General features: G+C 43.4%; 1 protein-coding gene across 1 annotated transcript in view; it reads right to left on the reverse strand.

Moving 5' to 3' along the window:
• Positions 1-27780, reverse strand: part of LOC128713709 (aryl hydrocarbon receptor nuclear translocator homolog) — an 85531-nt gene that overhangs the window by 4910 nt on the left and 52841 nt on the right. Inside the window, exon 3 of the mRNA XM_053808572.1 lies at positions 434-537. Within this exon, the coding sequence (XP_053664547.1) occupies positions 434-537 (104 nt within the window). The remainder of the gene's footprint in view (positions 1-433; positions 538-27780) is intronic.

Below are 27780 nucleotides of genomic sequence, written 5' to 3' on the forward strand. Positions count from 1 at the left end.
CACTACTACCGCTAAAACTCTTTCTCTGGCGAGGCAGGCAACCCAGCTGTCCATTTCTATCCGACTTTGGGACTTGTTCTGTTCTGTTCCAATTGGAAACTGCATTTAATGTTGTATCCAATCGTTAGTAAAAAAAAAAAAAAAACTCTTTCAGACTCCTTTCTCTCAGAGAAAGCTGTTCGTTTCGATTGACACCTATTGCGGGGTTGGATTTAAAGCTACCTTTCATTTCAACAAAAGAATTCGTTCATTGTCTTGCCGGTAATAAATAGAATGGCAAAGCACTAATTAGCCTAATGCAATAACTTACTTAACGACTATAATAGCATAAAAGGATCTGTTTTTTGTTTGTTTGTTCCAATGCGTCGTATTTAATTAAAGCTTTGGACTGAAAAGAAACTATCCGTTTGTTCGGAATACAATATATACTTACCACAAACAGAAATCCATCTGCGGCTTCCAGTATCAGGTGCTTCAGCTCCTGATCGGTTAGAAAGGATGGTTTGTACGACCCATCCGTGTTGGTATTGCCGGTTCCTAAAAATAAAAACAAAACAAGCCAAATATACATTAGCAAATACATTCAAGCAACGGGGAGATCCATTTCGTCTGTCCATAAGAGACACACCGCTTTAAAGAGGCGTGATGATGATAGGCAAAATGACCACCCAGCCATTTTGTATGCAAATACGCGTCTAATTGTGTACGTATTAAGCATCGTTTCGGGTCATCGGAAACGGATCCCGAAAGGCCTTTTCCTACGGTGTTGTGCGAGTGGTATGTAATAATCGTTACAAATTTTAACCGAATCAAAACAGTTCAAACTCCCCTATCTGCCCCCCGGCCGTGTAGTAGCCCGCGAAGAAGATGTTAACCAAATGGGATGGAACCCACCCAAAAGGTGGCAGGGACCGGATAAGCTAAACCGGAGGGCAAATAAAAAAGCGCTCTAAAGTAAACAACGCGTAACCAGTAACTATCGTAATGAAGAAAAAAGGAGTTGTTTTCATTTTCCTGAAAAACAGTTGTACCAAATTTTTCCGAAACGGTCGCGGTAACAAAAAAGGGGTTAAAATTTTCCTTTCTTTCCTTTTTTTTCGACTGGTCGCCACCAGTAGAAAGTGTTTAAAAATTAAAGAAGAATTCCTATCGCGAGGAGAGCGAAATGGAACACGGGGGCACACAAGCGATGATACAACAAGTTGTAAAAGTAAATGACGTTTAGCATTTTCTTCAATTTTAATTTGCATAACAGTATAAAAATAACAATAAAAAATAAATACGACTGTTTCAAGCGGAGGCAAGTGGGAAAAGAAATGTACACACACACACATACCAGTAAGGCAAACCGCCTTGGACTATCGTTAAAGGGAAGAGAATTTGCCTTTCTGTTGTACCGTGTGTTTGTGGCAGACACGCACAGAGTAGAACGGGGCACAGTTTCAGAAGGACCAAAGTAATACGACGTGAGAGTGTGGGGCCGGCGTGTGGGTGTGATAATTGGAGATGATTTTCTTTGGAGGTCTTTTCAAGGGTCGTAGAAAATGTAAAATGGCACAGTACACACAATGACATTTCCTCTCGCTTTATGGGCGATGCGATGGGGGGAAAAAACGGAGAAGAAAACGATTTTTCTTTTGGCCACACCAGCGCCGTTCGTATATGCAAGCGGGGTTTGTTTCGGAGTGGACCATAAATGAATCGCGTTTGCTGGAATTACGCTATCATTCGCACTTGGCGCACTGTGCCGAAAAAAAATCGATCGAATGCCGTCTAACGATCAGTGTGTTCTGCCTGCTCCATAACGAAGCATTATTATTCAAGCATTTTAAAGCGACAATGTGTCCCCGAAGGCTACGGCTGCTGTGGGGTGATTGAGCTGAATCATATCATCTTTAAATGCACATTACGATACCGATGTATCCGTTTGCCTTTATTTGTGCAGCATCTTTGGCAAAAGAGACACTGGCGATGTATGTTGTTTAAATGGCAATGAAGAATGGAATTGATTTCTAAACGACAAGATGGAAATGTTCTTTTTCCTCCGGAAAAGCAGCATTTAATGTATGCTTAAGAATGGATAGAAAGATATGATTTTAAAGTGCATATAAAAATGAAATTGCAGATCATTGCCTTAGGCGGAAAGACTTCCATTAAAGGTCTTTGTGAAACGTGAATAATCGTCAAGACGTGTGTGAGAAAGAGGCTGAAATATCGGCAGTTAAATTGATTGAATTAAGCTGGAAAGCGAGGCAGTAATATTTGTGTTGCATACGTTTGTATTTGTGTTTAAATACGCATGCACTGAACAATGGACTTATTTTGGCGATTTTTCATACGAGTGGCCTTCCGTGTTAAACATCAATTCAGGGATGAACTATCATATGTTTATCTTATTGTACAAAAAAAAAACATCTTGTAACGCAACGTGTCCTCGGCATATAGCCGATTCAGAATACATCTACACGTTTGGAGAGCTTCCAGATCATCTAACTGTGATAAATTTCTCCCAGCAGATAAGACCTTAAAGTGCTACATAAACTAAAGACGAAGATCAAAAGCAAAGCTCATCGTTATTTGAGTTCGGAAGTTCAGAGTCTCCATCCAAACGTTACAAACATACCTGGACAAGACAGAGATTGTTAGGCAATGCAATTGAGTCTGGTCACATCTGACCGGCGATTGCTACCCAGTAGGTGTGGTTAAAGATTCTGATGCGATCCCGCGATCTTGATGGAGGACTCAATCTACTACAAGGAGGATAGATATGACTGACATCAGGACCGTGTCGTTCACCAAAGAGGTAAGCATTTATACCAAACAAACCATGTTCTTGAAGATGTTTCTTTGTCGTTTGATGCTCAGCGAGAAGACATTCTTCAAGAGTTACGGATATTTGGGATTTGAGTCACAAAATGTTTTCCACAAGTTGCCACCTGCATCAGGAGGTGCAGAATTATGCTCGGTGTTGGTCTTGACAAGAGATCACTGGCGGAGATGGACTGATGAAAATATAAATAAATCGGAAGTTGCCAATACCCTCAATGCCCCTGATATATATACATTTGACGAAACAGTTTGAGACAACATTCTGGAATCATTTTGAGGTTAAAATCAACGGAGAAGCCGATCACCAAGAAAACCATACTAAAATCTTGATTTCGTTGTCGACCTTGTCCAAAACTAGCACATATGCATTTGTCTTAAGGGATAGACGTAAAATTAAAGGAATGTTTGATTAATTCAAAAATCTTATTTAGTCTTCGTTTTATCGCCATTGAAAGCCATTTAGTCCATTTGTTTTAACCCTTAAAGCATTGTCGTATGAGTAGCAAGTACCTCTTCCTCTCGTTACTTTGGTATTTGCAAATCCAGCAAGAAATTGTTGTCGGCCATGATCTTTTCACCCCGACTAGACCATACTGCTGGTGTACAGCAGTGCCATGACTGCATTTGATATAATTGCAATTACATATGCACCATGTCGCTCAGGAACAAAAAGCATTACAAACTTCGGTCGAAAACGACAAATAAATTAAATTCTGCTGCATTGCATTGCTACTAGCGAAAGCAGGAAAACAAGAAAAACAACGACGAATGATTACATATAGCCTTTAAAAATTAAACCACAACGGCATTCGTCGTCATTGTGTTCTCCCAGCGGGAAAAATAGGATCGTTATTTTCCTCTGTGTTGTTTTCCATTACACATCCTTAGAGAATTGAGCCGCTAGGCTCAACCGGCGGACAGAAACTGTTTACATAGTTTTAATATCATTTTAACGTTATGAGGCGTATTTTTTTCTCTCGGCAGCACAACACCGTTACTGTTGACCCTGTTTGAATGGCGCATTACATCCATACACTCACCCCACTTACACCCACTGCCTGTAGTGGTGTACCCGCCCTAGTGTCCATATGTACTCGTGGACCTCCTCTATGCAAACTATGGTTACCCCACCAGTCCTCAATAGCGCGGAGAGAACAAACAAAACATTAGTTCTTTTTATTCCCTTCACTAGGGAGAGAGCTAGAGCTTGGAAGGTCAGTTGTGGAGGTTTTTTTTTCGTAGCTGTTGTGACTAAGGCGCGAGAGGGTTTATCTGCATAATTATAGTCTCCACATCCGCTGGACACTACTAACCAAACACAAAAAAAAATGAAAACCACAGAAAAAAGTGTTTCCATAAAGAAATTCCAGAAGGAAAACAACAAAAACTGACGCAGAGAAGGTACAGCAGCAGAAGCAAAAATAAGTGTATTTGGTTGTCACTGTGTCCACTAAGCGCTACTCACTACACTCTTTCACTCTCCGCAGTTTGGAATGGTGATGGCGTGCTGTGTTTGTTTTTACTTATTCGGTCATTTGGCGGTATCAGTATGAAATGTTATGTTCACTTGTGGCCACCCACAACCCCGTTGAGCTGTCAGGTTAAATCATGCCGTTTCCTTCTGTCCCGCGGCACTTAACTGGTGGTAGGGCATGTGTGACACCACCGCACTACAATCTCCGGTACAGAGTAAATGGTTCTGGCATGTGTGTGTTTTTTTGTAGGTCCTCGCTGCCAGGGACCGATCGAGGTGCTGTTGCAGTTTGGAAAATTGATAGTGCTTCTCGGTGACAGCAGCAGGCAAGTAGGAGAGAAAAAAACGCAAAAGGGCAAACCCGCTATATGTCCAGTTCCTTTCCCCCTATGGCAAAACATGATGGCGGAAAGGAAGAAACATTTTTCAATGATGACAGTCATTTGCTGTCACCACACGAAGTGTTCCGCTGATAAAATCTCTTTTGTATTTACCCAACCAGCCAACCCGACCGGCCAATTGTGTGGTTAAAGCTTTAGTTTGTTGTTGTGACGGGTTTGTGGTACAGGGTGGCCGACGATATGTGACTTGTTATGCGGAGCCTTCCTTCAAGGCGGGGAGCCTCCTTGAAGCGGGGAGAAGGATTTGAATGGAGCAATCAACTAGGATAACACAACCAGTTTTTCTGGGAGGTCGGTGTATGTGTGGCTTCACCAGCCGGCCTGTCATATGTGCATACAGGTGCTATCTAATCGCAGCCAGATCGATTGCATTTAGGTGCAATCAGTTTAAGGAAAAGTCTACACCAAAACCAACGGGGGGAATGTTAGCTGGTACGCGGGTTTTGAAAGCTTTTGAATGTGTGTTGCGTGACTGGAGCGTAAAATGATGATCAAAGCTTGTAATAATGTTATATCTGGTTTGTTATCTGGTTCCGACACGAGGAAACCTGGCTGCAAAGCCATAATTAGGTAGTGTTTTCTTCTATTTTCGTTAAATAATCGGGGCGAATGTAATTGCATCTATTTAATGGACGTTTTTCCAACAAAAAAGGATAGGAAAACCTAATATGTTTAAAATCAATTACGTGGTTAAACCAACAAAAAGTAAAACTCACCGCAGCACAATATTGTTTGCAACCATTTTTTTCCTATTGAGAAACTGTTTCATATCTAAGCACGAAAAAAAACAAACGAAGCAACTAATAAGCAACATCACAGACAGCAACAGCGAGTACATACAAAGCAAACACAAAAACTCCTTCAAGGAACTTCATCAATGTGGCACGGGGCATAATCATTGGATTGCGTCCAACTTTGCCCAGCATCATCATCATCATCTTCCGTTCGATCCGATCGTCGGAACTCCCTGCTCGGGAGCAAAAACGAACTTTGAACCTGATGAAGAGATACCGAAAGAAAAAATACCCCCTGAAAAACGAGGGAGAGAATCAGCGAAAAGAAGAGAAAAAAAAACACATCAATCCCACGCCAGGTTTTGGAGTAGCCAAAATTGTGGAAAAGGTGGAAAATCTAGCATAGACATAGAAGAAAAAAAAAAACAGGAAAAAAAGAATCAGAATGAAGCAAAAACCGAAACCCCGGTGGAGACTTTGCGGAAAACTACCCACCGGTGGTAATTACATTTCAAAACTTTTTCCCTCATCTCAATCAATAATCTTTCTCCCGGAGTGGCTTACATGCCGAGGGGAGGACCCCCGCGTGTACGCTACACACAACATCCGAGATCGGTATATTTTCGGATGAAAAAAGACAGAACGAGGAGGACGATATGATGATGCGAGGACATAGTACCATCGACAAGGAAGGATGGTTTCCACATCCGAACCGGATACGGATACTGGGCGCTTTGATTTTCTTACATTTTTTCGTCCTCTTTTTCGTTGGATGGGTGAAGAGTTCCGTTTTTGGTTCTTCGCCCATTCCTTACTGTGGTTCGACAGGGTTGCTACTACTGCTGATACTACTACTGTTGCTAGAGTTGCCTGAACCGTTGATGATGGAACGGAAACCACCAGTGGTAGCAGTAAGGGAAGCAGTAGAATGAAAATGTAGCAGGAAAGGAAATCCATTATACTGATCTCTTTTGAGGTTCCTTTTTGCCACTGTTCCCCTTCCAGCCGCACTATTCGCCACCCTTGGACAACAATCCTGGGAAATCCTATCGAATCTAAATTGTTTCTTTTTCCCTGCACACGTTTTTCCTCTCGTTCGTGGTCCCGTTGCATTGATGTTTTTTCGCTGACCGGTGGTGATTTCATACGTGAAATAGAAATTATCGATCGTAGCTCACCGATAAAAGCGAGCTTCCCTGGAAGGTGCTGATGGTGCGATGACCGAGCTATAGTTATAACTGGCCTTGCGGGTTTGCGTCCGGTGCTCTCAACAATTCCACCACAATGCTACCACATCTGACTATTTCCTAGGGTTTATCCCGCGTCATCAAACCGTTTCGTTTTGACGTCAGGAAGCGCCAGAAGCGTGTGTTGTGGGGGGGTATAAGTAGCACTGGAAGAGCGATACTTAGCAGGTACCGTCGTCGACCGACTCAATCTTTCGTGCAATGGTACGGTGTGACCGAAGGTGTATGGTTGATTTGTTACTGGGGCGACCCCTAATCAACCCAAGAAGGAAGCCCTGTAGTGGAAATGAGTAATTCTTAGGTCGCCTAGTGTAATGATAGGGACAAAAAGGCAACTAAAAGTACCCTGCCCGCCAGACGGGCGAAGGGTGGGATAGGGAATTGAAGGTGGTTGGATAAAAATCACAGCCAAAACGGATTTGAATGAATAATGCATTCATTCATCCATTCATTCACGGATATAGAAATAAAAAGCCATCCCGGCCCGATGACATCCGCGAACGGTTCAAGCTGAAAAGCGGGGATAAAAACCCGTAGCCCAAAAGTACCCGTGTGTCAATGAATCATTGTTACTGCGGCCGAGACGTTACGAGGCGTTTGGGACAGTTTTGTCATTGCCCCGGACGAAGGGTCCCAAGAACCGCCCCAACGAGTAAGGCATACACATCATAGCGGTGTGTGTCTGAGTGTACGGTTGGTTGTGGCTGGCAGGTTTAAAAGCTTCACCGAAACAGCAGCCGAAGACAAATGCATCAACAAGGGAGGAAAGGATAATAGTGTGAGGAAGGAATGGTAAAGGAACGAAACCCGTCAGATCAAAACCACGCGGAAGGGCCGTAAAGCGCGTGTGTGAGGCGGGAATGATTTAAATATTAATCAAATCTGATATCGCGCCGACCGCGGCTACTGCCGAAGGGTTTCGCGCGGCTACTGATACGGAGGTTGGAGTTGAAGAAACAAAAAAAAAAACCAAAGCATATGCACGGAGCGAGAAGGAAGAGCAGAAATAATACACACTTTTTTGAAAAAAAGGTAACCGAAAAGGACGATGTAAGAAATCAGGGACGATCACCGTTCGCTTCTTTTACGTTATGGTAAGTTACTTTGTATCTGTTTCATTCCACTTTAAAGCAGTTCTTCGGGTTGCTTTGAAATAAAAAGTAAATGGTTTTTGTTTTAGTATTTCATAGCTCCGTTTCACTTACACATTTGGGCACCTTCTTAGCGGGAGTGATACTTTTGAATAATTTTCATATTATCATAAATAATAACCAAACGAACCCTGTATAAACCCTGTAGTTGGTGGCACTTTATCTCTTGGGATGGGATGGAATGACAGTTTTGATTCAAGCAGAACATACAAAATGGAAATGATCGTTTTATTTGCTTGTCAACACACATATTCAATGAAACATAATCATTCAACAGGAGGAGCATTTTTTTTTTCAAATAAATATCACACTTTTTTAAATTTAAAGTAAAAGTAGAATAAAAGTAGAATTCTGTAAAGGTTCTAAAAATTATTGTACTTTTCATTTAAATCCAACTTGTGTGGGTGCGTCCGGGTGATTATCATCCTTGCCCCGGAGGGGTTCGTCGCTTGGGACGTGACCAAATCGCTAAATGAATCGTCTTCACCGGCGGAGATGATACCCCGAACCAAACTGGGGAGCGTAAAGGTTTAACAACTTTTCACCTTTGTTTTACGCCTTCTGTGTGCATCCGCACCATTCAACACCGGTAGGCCGTCCGGGACATAGGGACTGTTGTTGTGTACTGCCGACTCCCCTTGACACTTCTTTCGCTAGTTGATTTAGTTCTGTGTCTTTCTGTTTGCGCTTCTACCAGGAACGTAACGATCGCGGAGGAGCCGAGATCGGGAAGATCGGCTATGCGTAGGGCGACTGTGTGTGTGTGTGTGGGGGGATGGGGTTCGTATCTTTCCAGGCTTCTTTATTACTTATTTTACGCCCTAACCCTTGCAGCAGCAAGCGTCTTCCGGAGAGCGTTTGTATCCTTTTGAAATTCACTGCAACTGCGTCCAATAATTCAAATCTGTTTCACCTCGCGACTGTGGCGGACCTTACGGCGAGATCCGGCGCGCTTGATAAATGATGTCTGCACCAGAATGCCCCCCCCTCGAAGGAGAGTAAAAACAACTCCCCGCTCGTAACACGGGAAGGCTTTGAGGATGATCACAACAAAAAAAGAACGCTGAACGCTTAGACGGGGACAGAAGTCAAAGATCGAGCGCGAAAGCGAATGTGCCAGTGGAAGATTAAATTGATTGCGGAGGGTTAAATAACGTTGTTTACAGGTTGTTAAAATGTTCAACAGCTCTGTCAGGCGGAAAGAAATAATTAAATCCACATAGGCACAAACACAGACAGAGCGGCTCTGGAGCTTCTGTTCCCGTGGGCATCCGCCGTTTGCTTATTTTTGCATTGGGATGCAGAATCACTATACCCTGGTACGAACGGATTATACGGACACTGGTTAGTAAAACTGCTATTTTTAAACAAAAAGTTCAAGAACAATGAACACAAATACAACGACTATCTCTGCGTTCTGTGCAAATGTTCATCTAACGCTCATTGGCAGTTGACCGGGGCAAAAAGAATTAATTGACACCGTTTTGCCAAAAATTTGAATAATTTGATGCTCGGGCTTTCTGCTTTGGTATATAGGATCGATTAACACCGAGTGTCGAGAACACAAAAAATATCTCCAGTGAGTTACTCCAACCATTTGCGAATGAAAATAAACCCCAACCAAATCTTATCTTTTCGTCGCTCGTTAAAAAGGTTTTTAATTTACATGGCATCGACATTTTAATTCGTTTGCTGGTTGCACTCTGTTGCTGCTGTAGAACGTCTGAATTTGCTCAGTTTGTTGTTCGCGGTCCACAGTGGCAAAGCTTTCTGGATTCTCTTAATTTTTCATCAATTAATGTGCTTCCATTGCTACTGTTTTTTCGGGATTTCTCGGCAGATTAGATATTTTATTTATACCTATGTTCCGCTTTGTTCATTTTTTTAACACTGCACTGAAATGGACACGAGACAAAAGCTCACGAACAACCGAAAGACTGGAATGGTGGATTCGTTTAACACCTTCACTTAATTTAAATGCAAACTGGTGTGTTGACTAATCTGTTTCCAGAAGATAAAGCTTTCCTTCCTGTTAGGTGAAGTCCTCAGTGTTACAATACAAGTGGACAGCAAAAAGAAGGGTATAAAAGGGGATGATGGAAATCTTTAAATAACGTACCAGCACGAGAGCGTCTGATTACGATAAACCGAAAGTGAGTCATCTCCACCGAGTCCAGATTGTTGGATTATCTTTGTGGAAAAAGGGTTTGATCAGGTTGTTTCCATTTTAAATGTTTTGTTCCTTTTGAACGCACAAATATTACTAACGCGCCAGCAGCAGTGCTCCACCCGAAGAAGAAGCAGTTAATCTTGTTGAATGAATCAAGCGAATAAACGGACAAACAGAAGTAAAGCTTTCGCGGGCAATATGATGCCGCCGTTTCTGTTGAATGGTATATTGTTTTTTAATGAAAATTATGTGTCAGATCGTTTTCGCTTGTGGCAACGCGTTGGAAGACAACCCCTGATCTTGTGTCGCTGATAAGCGATTTGCAGCGCCAGTTGAGCTAACGACACTTCTGGTCTGGTCTTTACACGCCACTCCGGCCACCGGCAATGGGCGATGGCTGCCATTTTTATTTATACCCTCCCACAATGCCCAACACTGACAATAATCGGCGTCATCATCTTCACCAGCTACCGCTTGGACTGTTTGGATCAAAGCTGCCGAGAGTACCTTCATGGCTTCTTGTTATCCGCATCCGGGAGACCATCAGATCGCCTGTCAGCTGTATATGGCGGCGTCCGCAAGTGGTGCCACCCAAAAAGGGGGTAACCGACACCGCCTTCGAATCGAGTTGAATCGCGAATCCACATCGCGCGGGGATCATTTTATGAAGCTTCACATTACAACCATTGTTCTCATACATAATTGGCCTTTTGCCGGTATGATTGACGTTGGGGGGTAGCGATGGGCACAGTGCACAGTATCAAACCATTAAATATAACAACAGATTCTGATTAATAGGGTGCATACTTTCAATTACTCTTCTAGATATACGTGAGAAAGAAGGGGATCAATCTGAAGGCGATGAAAAATTACTCTAACGTTGATATTAATTGATAACCGATTGAGAAAACATTAATTCGTGGTGATATCGTGCAATACCACCATCACAGTTGTTATAAATTGAAGAAATTGCAAGACACGAAATATTATGAAGGGGAAAATGGAAGACGAGACACGAAAACCCCTTTTTTCCATCGAGCACCGTTATGCTTTGTCTTTGGCAACAATTTGAAACAGGCCAAAGGAATCCAATACTCACGCCCTCTCCAAAAAAAAAAGCATGCCATCGAGTAAAAGTGTGCTGGACGAAATGAAAGCTTTGAGAATGAGAAGAATACATGATTCACTATTAGTAGACAACGTCGTACGTCAAAAGATGGGTATCTTTCTTTGGTTGTTTTTATTTTTAGAAAGATGTCTTTGGCCCTGGTATGGTGGTCAAGCGAACAGAGTATGTACGTAGTCCAATGGTGTTTGATGACGCGACAAACACATAACCAGTGCGAATATGCGAAGTACCTGTCTTTACTGGCGGTACCTCTCTATCGTCCTGCAGCAGGTCCAACGTGCAATTAGTAGCGGGCGGCTTTCCCATAGGTTGGATTAGCGCTTGTGTAGGCTTCCACAACACCGTGCGAAAGATCCCATCGTATCGATTAGACCTATTCAACGAGGCCGCACAAACCAACGGTGGATTGAAACAATGCTCCATTCGTTGCTAATATACATATTGATACATTGATTATTTATGGATTATTTCTGTTACTGTGATTGCCACCGTTGTGGCCTCTCTCTAGGTTTTCTCTTTCCTTCAACTACTATGCCAACGCGGTTCGTGTCGCCTTTGCTACCGACAGCCGCCATTTGCTAAGGTGGCTCTCATAGCAAAACTAGTTATCCACACACACACACACACACACACACACTTCCCACCGCGTCCGTTCCATTTTGCGCGTCTCCATCGAGGGAGATGGACAAAGCTACATCCTCGCCGTGCCCAACCGACCAGTTGACAACGGTCGTTGTCTGTTTATCAAAATTATTTATTTGTCACACAGCGTCTCTCCATGGCCCAACTAGTCGTGTGGCAAGTAGCGCCTGGTACCGTGACCAGGCGAGTAGGATGGTGGTATGTATATGTCTATTCCAGGAATCGGGGGCTACTGCTAGAATCTCCGCCACATTTGCACCACCTCCACAACAATCGAACGAAAGGAAACCGGTGGGTCGGTGGGCGATTATTGTGTTCGGGTGCTCACAGAAATTCATGTCATGTATCGAAATCTCTATTATATTGTTAATTACAGAACGCTGACATCTTTATTTATGCTTGTATTGTATGTGCGCACAATCTTCTGCCATCGTGCCGCATTCGCGACCGGGTAAATCAGACAAGTGCCGGAGCTATGTCCGTGTGTATTCAAACATACGGTCCTTCGCTCCGTTACAGGGACCAGCGAGAGTTAATGGGAGACACTGAGGAAGGGTTACGCGACGGGTCTACCCTTGCGTCGATTGTCGTCGATTTCACGGGAAATGTGATATCGCGACCGTACGCGGAATGGTTAGGTTTGCTAGAACCGAACATGGTGTGGTGTGTTTGTCCCATATAGCACCGACCGAATGAAGCGCCGCCTGTGATGACGTGTACTTGGCTTTAAATGGAATGTCTGAATGAGTCAAGCTGGCCCGATAAGAACACCGTGTACTGGTTGAATGAAGTTATGCAACGGTCTATAAAATAGTTCCTCTCCATTATAAACGTCGAAGAACAGCTATAGGCAAGAGATTTTCTTTGCAAAATGTTGGATCATTACGAAGGAACCAGGTAATCCGATAAAGTATACCTGGAATCGAAAATCCTTGCTGTCATGTCATATTTTTGCATCCAGCATAACATCTTCACCCCAGCAAACGAACTCAATAAAGCGGGAACGAAACCCCACGCGGAAGACTTTCGCCAAGAAGCTGGGATTAGAGACGGCACGCTGATAAGATTGATGACAGAAACGCAGCCCAAACCGGCATATGGTGACACAACAGCCCCGGAGAAAGAAGCTCGCAGTGACAAAAATCAACCGGAAAAGTGATGACATCGTGTCAATCTTCCGCCGCGAGTGGTGACGAAAATGGTTGACAAATGGTGGATCAAGCGGCAAAGCGGTAAGAACAAATCAGATCTTGCCGAGTTTGTCCCGGTGCAGGAGGCTGCCTTGTTCGCGCCCGCCAGCCTGAGCAGGCATGCAAAAAGCGAACGAACATCTTTATTCTGCCTCAGAAGTGACACTGATGGTGTTGATAATGATGGGGCTCTGGGGCAAGATAAACTCGGGAAGGTAGGCGACGCGACGAAACGGGATTTGTCAATCGATCGGAGTATACTGATGAACCCTGCTGTTCCTCTGTCAATCGTGTGACGAGTTCGAGCTTCGAAAAGCATGCCAATGCTGATAGAATTGTGAACAAAGGCAAAATGTGTGCGACAACCAAGGATTTTTTGTTTGGCATGATAAACCAGCAAAAATGGAGGTGAACGAAACCGCAGAAGACGAACAAAACAACAAACAAAAAAAAAACCGCAACATTGCGCACCCTTCAAGAAGACACGGAGCATAAATTGAGCATAAATGGTTAGAGCAGAAGCGCGGGCAAAAGACACGGCAAACAAATGCCGGGACACTATACCGCACGCCTGCCACGCTCATCTTCGTCCTCTTTTGATTGCTGGCCTGTTGTATGGCGTAAACAGCTTCGCGGGCGCACTGTTACCCTACGAAAAGTTCCAGCTTGACAGAAGATTGATAGAGTTATGATTGGGATGCGGGAAGATAAATAAAGCGAGAGCGAAATTTTGATTAGCCTTCTAGTGAATATCGCGAAGGGGACAAAATAACGAAAGAATAAAATCAAAATACTTGACATCGACTTCATAATGCCGCTCTCCCGACGATGATTCACGAGGAAGCGGGGATTCATACAAAAAAATTGAACATATTGCGCGCCGGGTCGGCAAAAGGGTGCGTGTGTTCTTCGACCTGTTCGCAAACGATGATTTGTTCGCTGGATTTCCTATTCCCGATTCCGTATGCTACCATCATATTATGCTATCCACAGTGTACACCCGCAATTCCTCTCTGGTTTTTTTTCGCGAATTTCGCACAACTTTGCATAAATAAACTTTGCCTCCATTCCTTGGGGTGGAAGGCGCGCACACACAGGGCGGCGCATAAATATAATGTTGCCGTTTGTGATTTTCTTGGCCGTGTACGCAAGGAAACGACGCGCGATGACATCACTTCAATTGACCATTGTTTGAGCTGTCATCATCGCCCGTTTTGGTGGCGTGTACGATAAACGAGCATAGCAGCGGAGCAAGTTAATGCTGCTGTGTAGCAGGAAGCAGCGCACATAGTAATTGAATCGTCGAAAAAAGTGTTTGCAGCGTTTGCCGGGGAGATATAGGACAGGTTGCTGATGGGCATTTATTTAACCATCGAAGGGAGTGGTTGAGGTTGAAGCAGTGTAAAAATCAACTGTCACTCGTGCAAACGAATGTGACAAATAGGGTAGAAGAGGCAAATATAGGACAGCTGTCAAGGTATAGTTTTAACAAAGGAAATTTATTGGAGATCTTGGAGTTTATTGGGTTTGCATTTAAATCATGTGACCCATATTATAGTTATATGTTAAAATGCCATTTAACATCAAAGCCTTATTTATTTAGCAGGGAAAAACAAGATTAAAATGTTATAGATCCAAGATGTATGAAGAGAGTCTCAAGCGAGCTTTTAATTAAATTCAAGTGTCCGTAAAGCAAGCACAAAAGCTGGATAAAAAGTTGATAAAATTAAGAACCATTTTCAAATGAATAAATACACATTCCAGCTGTTTCTCAGCTGTTTCTTCTCGGCCATTCTTCATCATCATCCATGGGAAGCTCACTGAGCACGCAGCAGCAGCAGGAGCAGTTCCGTATCTTGCGTGGATAATTTATATGCTAATCAAACTTATCGAGTGTTCAATTTTATGGCTTCATAACACTTTAATTACATTATTCAATTTATTATTTTCGTGCATTTCCGCACGGCAGCGTAATGCGCAACCCGTAACCCATGGCCTCACATACGATTACCATAACGGTGTCCTAATGTTTATTCACCTCTTCATACATGCATGGTAACCGGGCAGGCAAGTATGGCAACGTTTTGGGCCGGGTTTTGCAAACGGTACGATTCGCAAAAGCTAACCACCGAAACCGGCCATTACCAACGGGTGAAGGTCAACATTTTTAGATACTGTCCACGAAACCCAGTGCTGCCCCGCACAGCATTTGATCATTAATGCCAATTATGGGGCAGGTAAAACGGTGGTAAACAAGCGAGTTGGCCACCAAGCAAACACAGCATCGTCGAGAGAAAAGTGCTCAAAATTGCAGCTGCTCCAAAACTGAATGAATTGCCCCGTGCGTCTTGAATTATGCACCGATGCTCGCTGCAATTGCATATGGATGGATGCATACACGGTTGGGGCGCGCAGTGTGTGTCTTGAGGGTGCAGCGCTCGACAAGAACAACAAAAAAACATCGATTCGCATCTAATATGAAGGTACCGAAAATTTAAAATTCATTATGCACTCACGATGCAGAATCAGCTGGGACGGGCTCATCTACACGCCACTGCATATCGCAGTGCCGTTTCTCGTTCGTGTCACGAACAGCACATGATATCAGCCGAAACGATTGGTTAACTGGGTGTTATATTGATAAGTTCTGAGGCATTGTATGTGTGTGCCTGTTTTTTTTCCACTACAAGATCGCCGGCGCACACATACCGGCTGCCGATCATCATCTACTCATTCATTCCACGCGCTTACCTTACCGCAAAAGAGTTATGAATTGAAGCGATGAAGATGCAAACTGTTGCGCAACGTTGCAGCGGGCTTTTAAAGCCCGTTCCACCACCAACCATCATGGTTTTCCACGACTCCGCCAAACCAAGTGACGACAATGCTTACCTGGCGAAAAGGAAAGAAAAAGAAGCAAACGATGTAAGATGCGTTGTGAGAGTGCACACATCGTAAAATGCGTGAAATATAATGCTCATAAAACGGTGGGATCGTGTTGGCTCGGGAAAGGAAATAAAGTAATTGTCTATTATTTTATTGGCCTAATTCAGCGTGAAATTTTAAAATAAACAACAATCAGTGAAACACACCACACGCGGGCAGTTTAGGTGGTAATGCATTCCAGTTTCCATCCTTCGGTCGGTTTGCGAAAGTCCATAAACGTCACACCGAACCAAACATGGAGCCCGGCTATTCGTGGAGTGGCTAAATCTCCGCGCCACCAGGTTTGAAGGATGGAAGGTACATACACACATACGGAGGTTGGATGCACGATGCAACAACAGTATTGTACGGCGGAAACAATTATAACTGCACAGACGTCTTTGGCTTTCGAGGGATTTTCGGCTCCATTGGCAGCGGCGGTGGCTGAGATAAAGGCAACAAAATCGCGTCGACGGTACTCATAGGTGCGCAACCAATTATGGAGTCATAAATTCTGCACGCCCTACCCACCCACCTCCCTCATCCACCACCCCTTTTCCCGTCAAGACTGGGAATTGATTTGCTGGAACGGTTAAGGCCTCCCATTAGCCGGTCTGACGGGTGGTTTTGTAATTTATGGCGTAGATGATGAGAGAAATGGTCTGGCAAGTTGTTGTTACTACGATTCGTTGAAACAAATATGGGGTTTGCTGATGGTAATAAAGTCATAGTTAATTGTTTTGTTTGTATTAAAATTGGTTTATTGGAGTAAAATTGGATCTGCCACAACGAAATCGGTCGTTGTGCCTTAACTCTTCAATATAAAATGCAACATTATGAAATGTACTTACACCGTTTGATAAATTGTACAGACATCTTTTTCCAGCAATATTACCCTCAAAATATCACCCTGTAAGAGGTTGTAAAAATGAAGCGATTCCAATAAGGAATTTGACAGCCAAAGAAAGCATGCAACCCCATCATGTGCGTATGCATAAATTATGAGCGTTTCACGCAAATTTTGTGCATTTGTGGCGAGACGACAAACGGTTAAGAAAACATTTATGCATTTCATTTGTTTATCGCTTCCCCCGATTGGCCGGTGGTGACAACAATGTAAGAGTGAAAATTGAAAGCCAACGAACGCGAAGGAGAGACGGTTGGTACGGCGGAGATGTGACCAGTTCAGTGTCAATTTTCACTTGAGTAAGGGCATAAGATAATAACAGAAAACAGACATCCCCCCAAAGGGGAAACAATCAGACTCGCACTCATTTGCTATTCACGGCATGATTTATTTTAATTATTTCTCGGCAATTCTTCGATACGGTTTATGTCTGGTGTTTTATGGTTTACCCCGTGTCTCATTGATGGTCAGTCGTTTGCGGCGTTCGGGCGTAGGCTCGTCAGGATCACCGGATGGTGGAGTGGAACGACACACAGCAGACGAAAAGAAAAAAAATCTGTCACTCGTAACCCGGAGACATTCTGCTTCCAAAGACCCAAGGGGTGTGAAGCAAAAGCCGCTGCTTGACGTCAAGTCAAGAGTGTTCAATTTTCCTTTTTTTGTGAGTGTGTGTCCATGCGATGAAAGTAACGATATGGAATCGGTTGGTTAATGGAAAGTTTAATACGATTCTTTTGTGCGTCCTTTCGACTGGTGCCGTTGATAGATCGTTTTGTTTCCGGTGCAAGGGGACCGTGTACGGATGCAGTATATCTACATGCGGGCTGCCGGTATGACAGACCGAGCTGATAATCAGATCTCTGGCGAATAGACGACACGGACAGCATGTTAACCGTAAATCCGACTGAAGACTTGAGCAGAATCACAAACTAAGCGCACGGTTCAATCTGGGATCTTGGTCGAGAATTGATTCGGCTGGTGTTCATGAACATGAACGAAGAAAAGTGTGCAGTTGACAGAATGACGCAAAGATGTTAATCCATTTAAATATAACGTCAAGCAGTGTCAAACTCTTTTTTTGCCACAACAATCAAGAATAAAAATACACTCCTAATTAACATGGCTAACAATATTTAGCCGTACTAAATTATATTGACCTCCACTCTTAGAATTTCTCTTCCAAAAAGTTTTCCACTACCATTGAGTTCCAGTGGGAGTGCTTTGGTTATATCCAGTGTAGATAAAAGATTAAGAACTCAAGCAGTGTATAAGTTCATAAAGTTCAATGAATCTTAAATAAAGAAGGACATTATTTTCGTCCATTCCATTCTATTACGCCTCACACAAAGAAGGGTAGTAGTTAAGAACTTTTCCATTCTGCTTCTGCAGCAGACGGAGGAGAATAAGCGGTACGATTAAACGCATTTTGGAGCATCAAAAGTCATATTACCACCATTCAGAGTACTATTTTTATGGAGATCCTGCCATCCTCCAAATACTGGAATGGCATCTCATGCACACGTAAATGGCACGCCGGTAGGGATAAGAAATGGAACAAACCCAACCAGCCGCTACACCAGCCAGCTATCTTAATTAGCTGGGCAAAAGTTCGCCATTTGAATGGGGACACAACCCGGGTGGCAATAATTCCTGTGCGCCATACCCAATGAAAGAAACATACCCAAGCAGCACCATTACTTATGCTTATCCGTTGAGTTCCAGATGGAGTTGAATGTGGAAATCAAGACGGGAGTTGAAGTAAAGTAATATACGCACACTCACACATGCTCGAGGTTTGGGCGGTCTCTTTTGAATTGCCGTGAAGAAGCCAATTCCTTCTTTTGTGCTCTCCGCCAAATGTTCACCAGTCTTTTCGTAATAATCGTAATGATGATGATGGGAGATATTTGTCTGCTATTTTGTGAAAAGTTTAAAATCTCACAACACCTTCGATGCCCGCGCGTGGCCCACGTGTCATCCATCCTAAAAGTGATCCCCATTACGATAACGCGCGACACGACACCAACCAGTGTCTTCACACCACCGAAGGTGAGCGCTTTTCTTACACTTTCATGAATACCTGTGTACTTTGCACCCTAATGCCCCCCGGTAGTGCTCCGGTAAGGAAAGGAAAGCTGTGAGTGGCAATAATAATCCTTCCCGAAGCCAGGCTAAAAGTTTCACAAAGAAGAGAAGAAAAAAAACCCTCCCAGGTACTTTTAAGGTATGGGGGAAAGGAAAAATTCATAAGATATGATGCATATACTGCTTTACTGTTGGTATGGTCGTCCCTTTTTCCTTGTGTCGGAGACCATCATCACCTTGGGCGGTGTTTCGTTTCGATAAAACAACGTGCAAATTGCGTTCTAAACTGCGCCCTGGGACGCATAGCCAGCTACGGACGACATCGGAATTATGCATCCAGAAGCGCAAGGACGTAACAAACGGAGCAACGGACGCAACGATGAAGGTTCTCAAGACAAATCTTATGCTCATGACTTACGTTCTTGGGCAGATACCTCGAAAGTCATGTACCGAGATATAGGATCACTGTTGAGCAAAATGGCACCTTCGTTTCAAAAGGACAACGACGGTGCCGTTATCCGTTTTGTTTCGGGCAGATCCACCCTAAACATCGTCCCTCAACTCAACGTTGCTTTCCTCCCGCGTGTCGATTGCCGTTATAAGGTCTTCGGTTGCCACAATTCCCAAAAGTGTCTCTTCGTTTCGGGCGTGTGTGTGTGTACTCTCGATTGCATCTTTTTGCGAGGTGACTCGGATCGGAGTGTCGGGTTTTGCCCCATTCCCAGTGCGGTGTGACGAGGATGATCGCCCTTTTCCCTGTGAGAAATATTGGGACAAGCTTAAAATACTTCCCTAACGATATCGAACACGTACGAGGCGAAAATTTACTTATGAGTATTTGCGCGACATCTATGGCTTTTGGGGGTACTTGGGGGTTTCTGTTCGGTTTGCTCACTGTGCGGTGTTGGAAGTGTTGCGATGAAAATAACAGTGTAAAACGGTGTTCCATCCGTTGTATAATGACGAAAATCTTCGATAAACTTTTGCCACCATTCCCAACACGGAGAGGGCACCGCGTGGTTCTGTTTGCATCCTATATCTTTCGAGAAAAGTTAGACGAACTGGCTTTGTGGGGCGGCGGAGTTTTCCTAGTGGAATGAGGTGAGTTGGTTTTCTCTTCATAATACGTCCCAGAGCGATTTAAGCCAGCTACCTTTAACGTTTATTTTTATCAAACCTTTCGTCCCTTCGCTACTCCATTCTTTGCAACCGCTGTTTCGGTTTTCGGGTGTGATAAAGTGGTGGAAGAATAATCGCGCAAAGTTTTAACGCACACGGCGCGACAACTTTTCGAAGGATGAGGCTGAACATCCCGGGGATGGTATTTTTCAGGTGTGCAAAGCAAAGTGCAACACACGCTGGAGATTCTCCGTGTTATGTACGTGTCACAGCGATAATCTGGAACAGTTTTTAAGGAAGTAGTAAATAGTTAAAGCATTTGTGAGTAGCTGGAGACTGACTGAGATCCCGTAAATATAACTATAGCATAAATAGTCGTTCTTCAATATTATATTACTACGGATATCCAAGAATTGCTATTTAACTATGTAATTTTATATTACTCGTCTCGCGGGAGGACAACAACGTATTCCTATTGATGTTACAACCATGCAAAGGGAAAGCGGGAAGATAACATTTGCATAAACTTCGCGCAACCATGTAAGAACACATACTAGTAACAGCAACCGTGATGATCTATCTGTTATGCTACTGCACAAAATACAAGTTTAAACAAGTGGCATAGGGTGTTTGTTGTGCTTTTCTATGGCTTATTCGTCTTTTTGGTGTGTTTGTGTAGTTCAAGCACACACACCGACACATTACCCAAATGCCAGAACAGCAAGGATGCTGGTCCTTGCATATTTTTTTTGCCCACCCTAACTCAATCCCTCCATCATTATCATCCAGCAACTCCATCATCCTGATACCTTTTCACCGTTTGCCATATATTAGGGAAGATGAATTTTTCCTTTAGAACTTTTTCTTCAATCTGCATGTTTTGGGAGGGCGTGGGTAGAAACAGGCCATGTTTGGAGAGTTTCACCGAGTGGTAGCACTTAATTATTCATCCCTTGTCACCGGAAGATGACAGTGTTCCCGTGAGAAACAAATGCCGAATTTTGGGGAAAACATGAAGTGTGGGGGATTGTAAAACGGGTATCATAAAATTAGAATCCAGCTAGCTAGCCGATTTTAAGCTCCCGGACAGACAAAAGAGACATTAAATTACACCGAGTTGCGCCAAGACATAGAGCGCGCAGGAACCGAAATTACTCGGAGATTTATTCGTGGATGCTAATTATATGATCATTACCCGGTGGAATATCAACGAAATGGGTCTGTTTGTTATGGTGGAAGAACAGGGTAAGAAAGAACTTTTAAAACTTTTTCCATAACACTTTAAGCTTCAAGCAAAGACATGCAGGTACCTCCTTCCTTATTGAAGATAAACGGCACCGTCCGCAAATAGAGCTGCATTGGCTTATTTTATGTTCATGTTCCCATCCTGCCGGCCATAAGATAGTGGGCCCCCTGATGGGCACTTGTTACCTTCACACGTTCCCCGAATTCCTGCATTACACTTGACGCTTTCGGGGAGATACAAGCGATGCGTTCTAAACTTTGACGACTGGTTCATTCCGATTGGAGGCCGGCATCAAACCCGCGAAAGGAAATTCCTTCGTCACAGTTTTCGGACCGTCGCTCGTTTGGTCCCGAGATGCAACCACGCTTGTACAACCACCGCGGTCAAATGTTTAAATTCTCCAAACCGACTGGTGCGCTACCTTTCGTCGCAAGCGCAAGTACTCACGGCGTGAGGCCAGTCCCCGGCAGCGAGGTCGTCGTGGCGGGAAAGAGCAAACGCATTAACTATTCCGCTCAGGTGCACATTTGGTGGCATCCGGTAAATAACATTTATATTTATTTTTATTATTTCAATAGTCCGCTTTTATGCCGTCGGTTGCATGTTTTCTGTCTTTGCCGGGTTGCTGTCAACCGATTGTTCTTATTCACGCGGGGGGATTTTTCTTTTTCGTTGCTGCGCTTTTCTTCATTTCGTTCGAGCGCCAGTACCAATTCACTGTCACTTATGCTGTTTTTCATCACATCGCTTTTATTTTCAGTTTTTTTATTTATAAAAGTTCTTTCTGTTCATTCTGTTGGTTAAAAAAACTGTAAGGGCATAGCCAAGAAGACATTATATAGAGTTTGATTGTTTTACTTTTTGTCAGTGTTTACTATTTCTTTTTGCACCTTTTTCTTTTGACGTTTTGCGTCAAACGGTTCTTTTCGATTGATGTTGTGTGAGATGTTGGCATTCATGACGCGCAGTGCATTGAATCGTGTACGCCTTGTGCTTGATCGATCCGTACGACTGTAAGAGGTTCCTTTTATGGGCTAAGTATCGGTTTATACCGAGGGCTATAGCTTGCATATTAGCGCTCACCCAATTACCTGTCCCGCGTGACGCCCAAAACGGCGAGCTGCCGAAAAGCATCGTTTTGATGCATGATTAAATGAGCAGGAAATTAGCAGAATGCGCAAGCCATGCATCCAGCATTGGTTTTGCACGGTTGCGAACGGACATATTTTGACACCTATAACGGCATCCGTCGGGTAACTTCAAAATGTGCCATATTTGTATTCCTTTTCCGTATTCATTCTAACGGTCCTTGAATATCTCTCCAATATACCTGCCATCATCTTTAGCCGAAATGTAAATGGCATACCAGTGATATTTGATTCCAAGAACCAGCATAACTCGTGGGAATCTCGACTGCGTCAAGGCGTGCCTCCTGTCTGTCGATAATAGTAGACACCTGTACAATTAGTTCGACTTTCTAAGAACGAAACTCTGCGTCTCGTTTAAGTTCGACAGCAAATGAATCCTCTCACACATACACACACGCTATTCCACCCATCTACTGGTTGCATTTATAGCCACTGCGCAAAGGAACTGCTGCAATCGCCCAATTCCACTGCCGTGTACGCTTTTTCGGGTTTCGGAAACTTTAACCAACCGCAAAATGTAATCCGTTCGCCTGCTGCTATCTCACACCATTTTTGCCGTGCACTATTATCAAACAGAGACGGAACGGGCCCGGGCGGTGGCATCGCATGTACGTGTGGGTATGATTTTGATATCAAAAACGCATTAACAGCGGCCTGGGTACAACACCAAAAAAGGGATCCACAAAACGTTCGCCTACCGACTACCGCAAACATTATAATCAAATAATCATTAATTTCTGATGCATACAAACATTTACAATCAGACATACACACACATACACAAACGTATATACGTTTTATCGTCAGGAAATTCGAGAGCTTCAGGGCAAGGTGTTTGGTGAGGAGAACGCCGACTGTGGGGGTGCTTGCCCAATTATTGCCAAATGGACGAACGATCTCACCGGTGCGCAAGTAATCAGTTTTCGCATCTTTAAATGGACATAAAGCTGGAAAAAGCTTTAGCAATAAAAATTCACCACGCACCACTCATCAACACCTCCTCGGTGCATAATGCCAAACGGGGTTCACATACACAGGACACCGGCAAACTCTCGAGTGTATTATCAAGCCCGGGGGGTTGATAAGTTTCTTGAGCCAAAAAGCAAAACCTTCGTAACGATCGAAGAGTGACCGGAGCAACAATGCATTTGTACAGTGTGTGCATAAATTTTAAAACCCTTTCCGTTCAGGAAAGGCGGAAATAAATGGTAGCAACAAACTTAGCTCGGCCCCGGGTTTCCGTTGCGGCGACGAAATCCAACCCGCCGTATATGGCCTGAATTCGCAATGAAATCAAGTGGTGGACTTCAAATGACTTATTATATTCTCATTATGCTAATTAGGATATTAATCATTCACTTATGTGCCACTTGTGCTATTTATTTAAGTATACAACACGGGGCATTGCGTTCGCTAGTGAGAGAAGAACGATCGTATTACAGTGCCAAGCGTTCACTGGATGCATTATTGATATAGGATGCATTAAGAAATAGTAATGATTTGTGAAATTTTTAAATTAATGGTGCTATACACAGAAGCTTCGTACTGTTCCTTGCACTTTGATCCAACTTTCTGCAAAGCATGTAGTAGTTACTGATTATTGCACTGTGTAACCGTTCTCCTATCGAATCACCGGCTGTATTAGCATTTAATGGAGCCTCCCGTATCGACAATGGGGCCCGCTTAATGGGCGGTGCTAATTTTTGCCAGTTTGAGTTACTCCCTCTTTTCGAACGCATTTTTGTGCAACCTCCATAAGCTCCAACAAACAAGGGTTACCACCTTTCAATCTTTTATTCTCGTGCTCTCTGTCATACACCCTGCGGATGCCCTTTTTTTAAAAAAAAACCCGAGACCAAAGCCTAATGAAAGGGTTGCATTTTTGTTGCTGAAGTCACTGTAAAATGCGAGGTTAAAATTTTAAGCCCCATGGTATAGCTAGCGAGCAGCTCAACAACAACGGTTGAAGTGAGAAAAATACACCGCACGGAAATAAGCCAAGGGTGGCGTTTTGACAATGGCGGTACGAGACGGCATACAAATTGCATTACCTGCAGGCCGAGTGCCAAGATGCGAGCAGCATCAGATGGGGAAAAGCGCGAGGAGTCAGCATTGTTAGCGCCGGCGCTCTTAATTTATTGTTATTCATAATAGAATAGTTTAATTTAAATTTTCCAACCATTATGGCCGTCATCATTTACCGAGCGAAAAGTAATGAAGTTCCTCCCCGTGCGGTGGGGTTTTCCGTGGGGATGGGAAAGTTTAGCATTGGTGCAGATTGTTGCCGCTGCTGCCAGCTCGTTTAACGGCATTGGGACAATCGTAGCTTCCACTGTGTTTCCAACTGTGTGCAGCAACAAGCAAAAACCATGCGGAATAAAAAATCCAATTATAGTGAAATAATTTTACCGAAATTATTTATACTAAAAATATTGTAATCTTAAGACAACATAAATCTTTCCTGCATTTGCTCCCGCCTGCACGCTTTGCGTGTCCTGGTGTTTTGCTGTGCTAAAGCAGCACCTCACCCAAAGGGCACATTACAAATGCCAAGCACATTCGCCCGAGAAAGGCAGATAAATAATAGTTCTTCTCCGTTTTTCGCACCACTCCCTGTGTCATCGGACGCGCACTGTGTTTCTGTTTTCGCGTGAACCGAGCGCTCGGATGAAGGTTAAGATTTTCATCCCTTTCGGAGGGTTTGTTAGCGATGATGCTGGATCGCGGACACTTATTGCACGGAGGACAGGCTGGTCGCGAACCGCAGAAATGCATTTTCACACTTTCGACCCTGTGTGCGAAGCAGTAAATGAGCGAGCCATAGTTTACGACGCGCGTTGCGAAGAATGTTGGGGTGCTTACATAACAGGGTGTGTTTTTTTTCGTTGCGGGCATAGAACCCTTTGCCAAGGACTGCATAGCCCGAGCCAAATGCTAATCCTGTGGCCTGGGTTAGTAAGTGCCAGTAATCCGGTGCCAGTGCATAAGACTCTAAGTGCATTAAAAGCCGTTAAAAGAAGGACAAACTCGGAACTCGTTCTAAAGGGCGTGAGCATTTGCATTTCGCGCATCTTTCCCGACTGCCTTGGCAGTTTATCTCTGGTGGTCACATAAAGAATGGTTATTAAATTGGAACGGATAGTTCGCGGGAACGTAGAAGAATTCGGTATAGTATGGTCAAAGTGAATTCGCGAAAGGTTGCATAGTAGGAGAATGTGCAAACTTTATGACATTGGTGAGAGTTTTTCAGAACTCTAAAAAATATACATATTATTAAAACCTTTGAACAACTTGTAATTATATGAAACTTTAATAGCCCTCAAAAGTACATACGTCATTGAAGATTTCCGGGAGTCTTGATATTTAAAGCCATAAGCAGATTCGCAGAATCTCCGATATGAAAACTTTGGCAGTGAATTATTTATACCAAATTCAAATTATCAAGCAAAAAAATTATCAAAAATGTATCATTGCACCATGATTCCACACAGACGGAAATTCGAGTGTATCTCAGAGAATACTTATTCCCAAGTTCTGTACATCTGAGGTCTTCGCATGACAGTTGAAGTATCTACAGTTTTGTTATATTAAGTAAGTATTTACAATAGGATATTTATAAGTATTTATGATAGAATGTATTAAAAACAATTAAACTTATAGACAACAATTCTTCGAAGCATACTTGAGTGTAGAATGTAAATAATTAAACAATTTTACCTTTATTTTGTAACACGTCAACCGTTTTGTCATTACCGAAAGATATAAAAGGCCAAAAAGATTTACTGTGCAGAATAGTCAGCTTGAAGGAAAATATACTGCCAATTCGCGAATAGGATAATAAATCCCACGAGAATGACTTAAACAGCACCGGAGTCGTTAGTATCTCTCACTCGCAAAGGTTTCCCATTTTGCCCATAAACAGTACATGAGATCATTGATTTTTGTCCATAAATCGAAGTACGACATACATCCACATTCGCCCCACGGGGTGTGTAAAAATGGAAAATAAAATATCCTTCCCAGCTACGTAAGGCGCAGCACCTACATGTGGACCCCGGAGGACTCTTTAGGTATATTACACCGTAAGGTGAAAACTCGTTCCATAAACCGAATCAATAAACTGCTCCCGATTCTAGTGAGCAAATCAACAACAACAACAACAAAAACACCTTCAAACGAATCACCCAGCTCTTCCCCCATTAGCTGGAGCTTATCGCGGAGAAAAACGATTACCTTGTGCGCTCCTGCTTCCTTGGCCCCCGCTTTTCCCGCTTCCATAAATACTTGGGTAAGGATCGACACACACACACACACACACAAGCTTCCGCAATTGGCGGGGACAGGAAAACAGTCAATATGTTTAATCTTAATCCGTTTTATGTTCGATATCATCGGAAGCATTTATCATTGCGTCTCCCACACTCATACCGGTCGATGGGTTCGACTCTTCCCGCACAGCCCAAGAAACGAATCCATCCGTCACCGTCATCCGATACCGATACAGCACGCGTTCCGGAAGGCAGAAGACATCGGGTTAGTTTTTTTAGGGACATAACACCAAGAAAAAAAAACCAGTCTACCAAAGCAAACAGGAAGCACCGAATGTGACGGTTGGGGTCTCTGCTCTGCGTCACGGTGGAACACCGCGGAAAGCGATAAGGATAACACATAACCGTGTGTTTATTAGGCACTCAAGTAAAGGTGATAATGCTGTCGTTTATTGGCAACGGAAACGCCACTAACCGTTGTGTGTTTGGGCGGAACTGTTGGCAGGAATGATTGTTTTAGCGCGATATAAACATTTGCCGTGTTATTCGCAAACGTAAGCGCATCCGGACATTTTGGCACATCCACCCTCTGGCCACCATAGAGATCAGCAGTTTTAGATTATGGTTTTTGGGGAGTGATGAACATAAACTATTTATTTTCATCAGCTAGGGGGTATATTCTAACGAAGGAAAAAAGTTCCTACCTGGCATAGAAAAAAGGGAACGAAAAGGAATTTAAATTTCCGATACATCTAGGAGCATAGTGGAAACAAAAAGGAACAAAACATTATGGAACGTTTCTCTTCTTGGTTTATTATAAAAAAAGAACATTTAGCGAAACGGGCAAAAAGAGTTCCAAGAAAAAAAATTTGCCTCATTCTCTTTAAGCACGCTAAACAAGCAGCAGTTCCATGATCGAGCACTCTAGCTCTCACCATCTTGAAGCTGCTCGCACAAAAACGGTAATGTGTTGCCGGTGGGTTTTTTTTTACATCGAAACAAAGAGAAGATACAGAAGCGTAAGCTATGCACGGTGGGATTAGGCGGCACCCGGTTGAAGGTGAAAATATCCCTGCGACAGGTTGGCACGGTAAATCAGAAGCTGACGATTGATT

Source organism: Anopheles marshallii, chromosome 3 (assembly GCF_943734725.1).
Source record: "Anopheles marshallii chromosome 3, idAnoMarsDA_429_01, whole genome shotgun sequence".
NCBI lineage: Eukaryota > Metazoa > Arthropoda > Insecta > Diptera > Culicidae > Anopheles > Anopheles marshallii.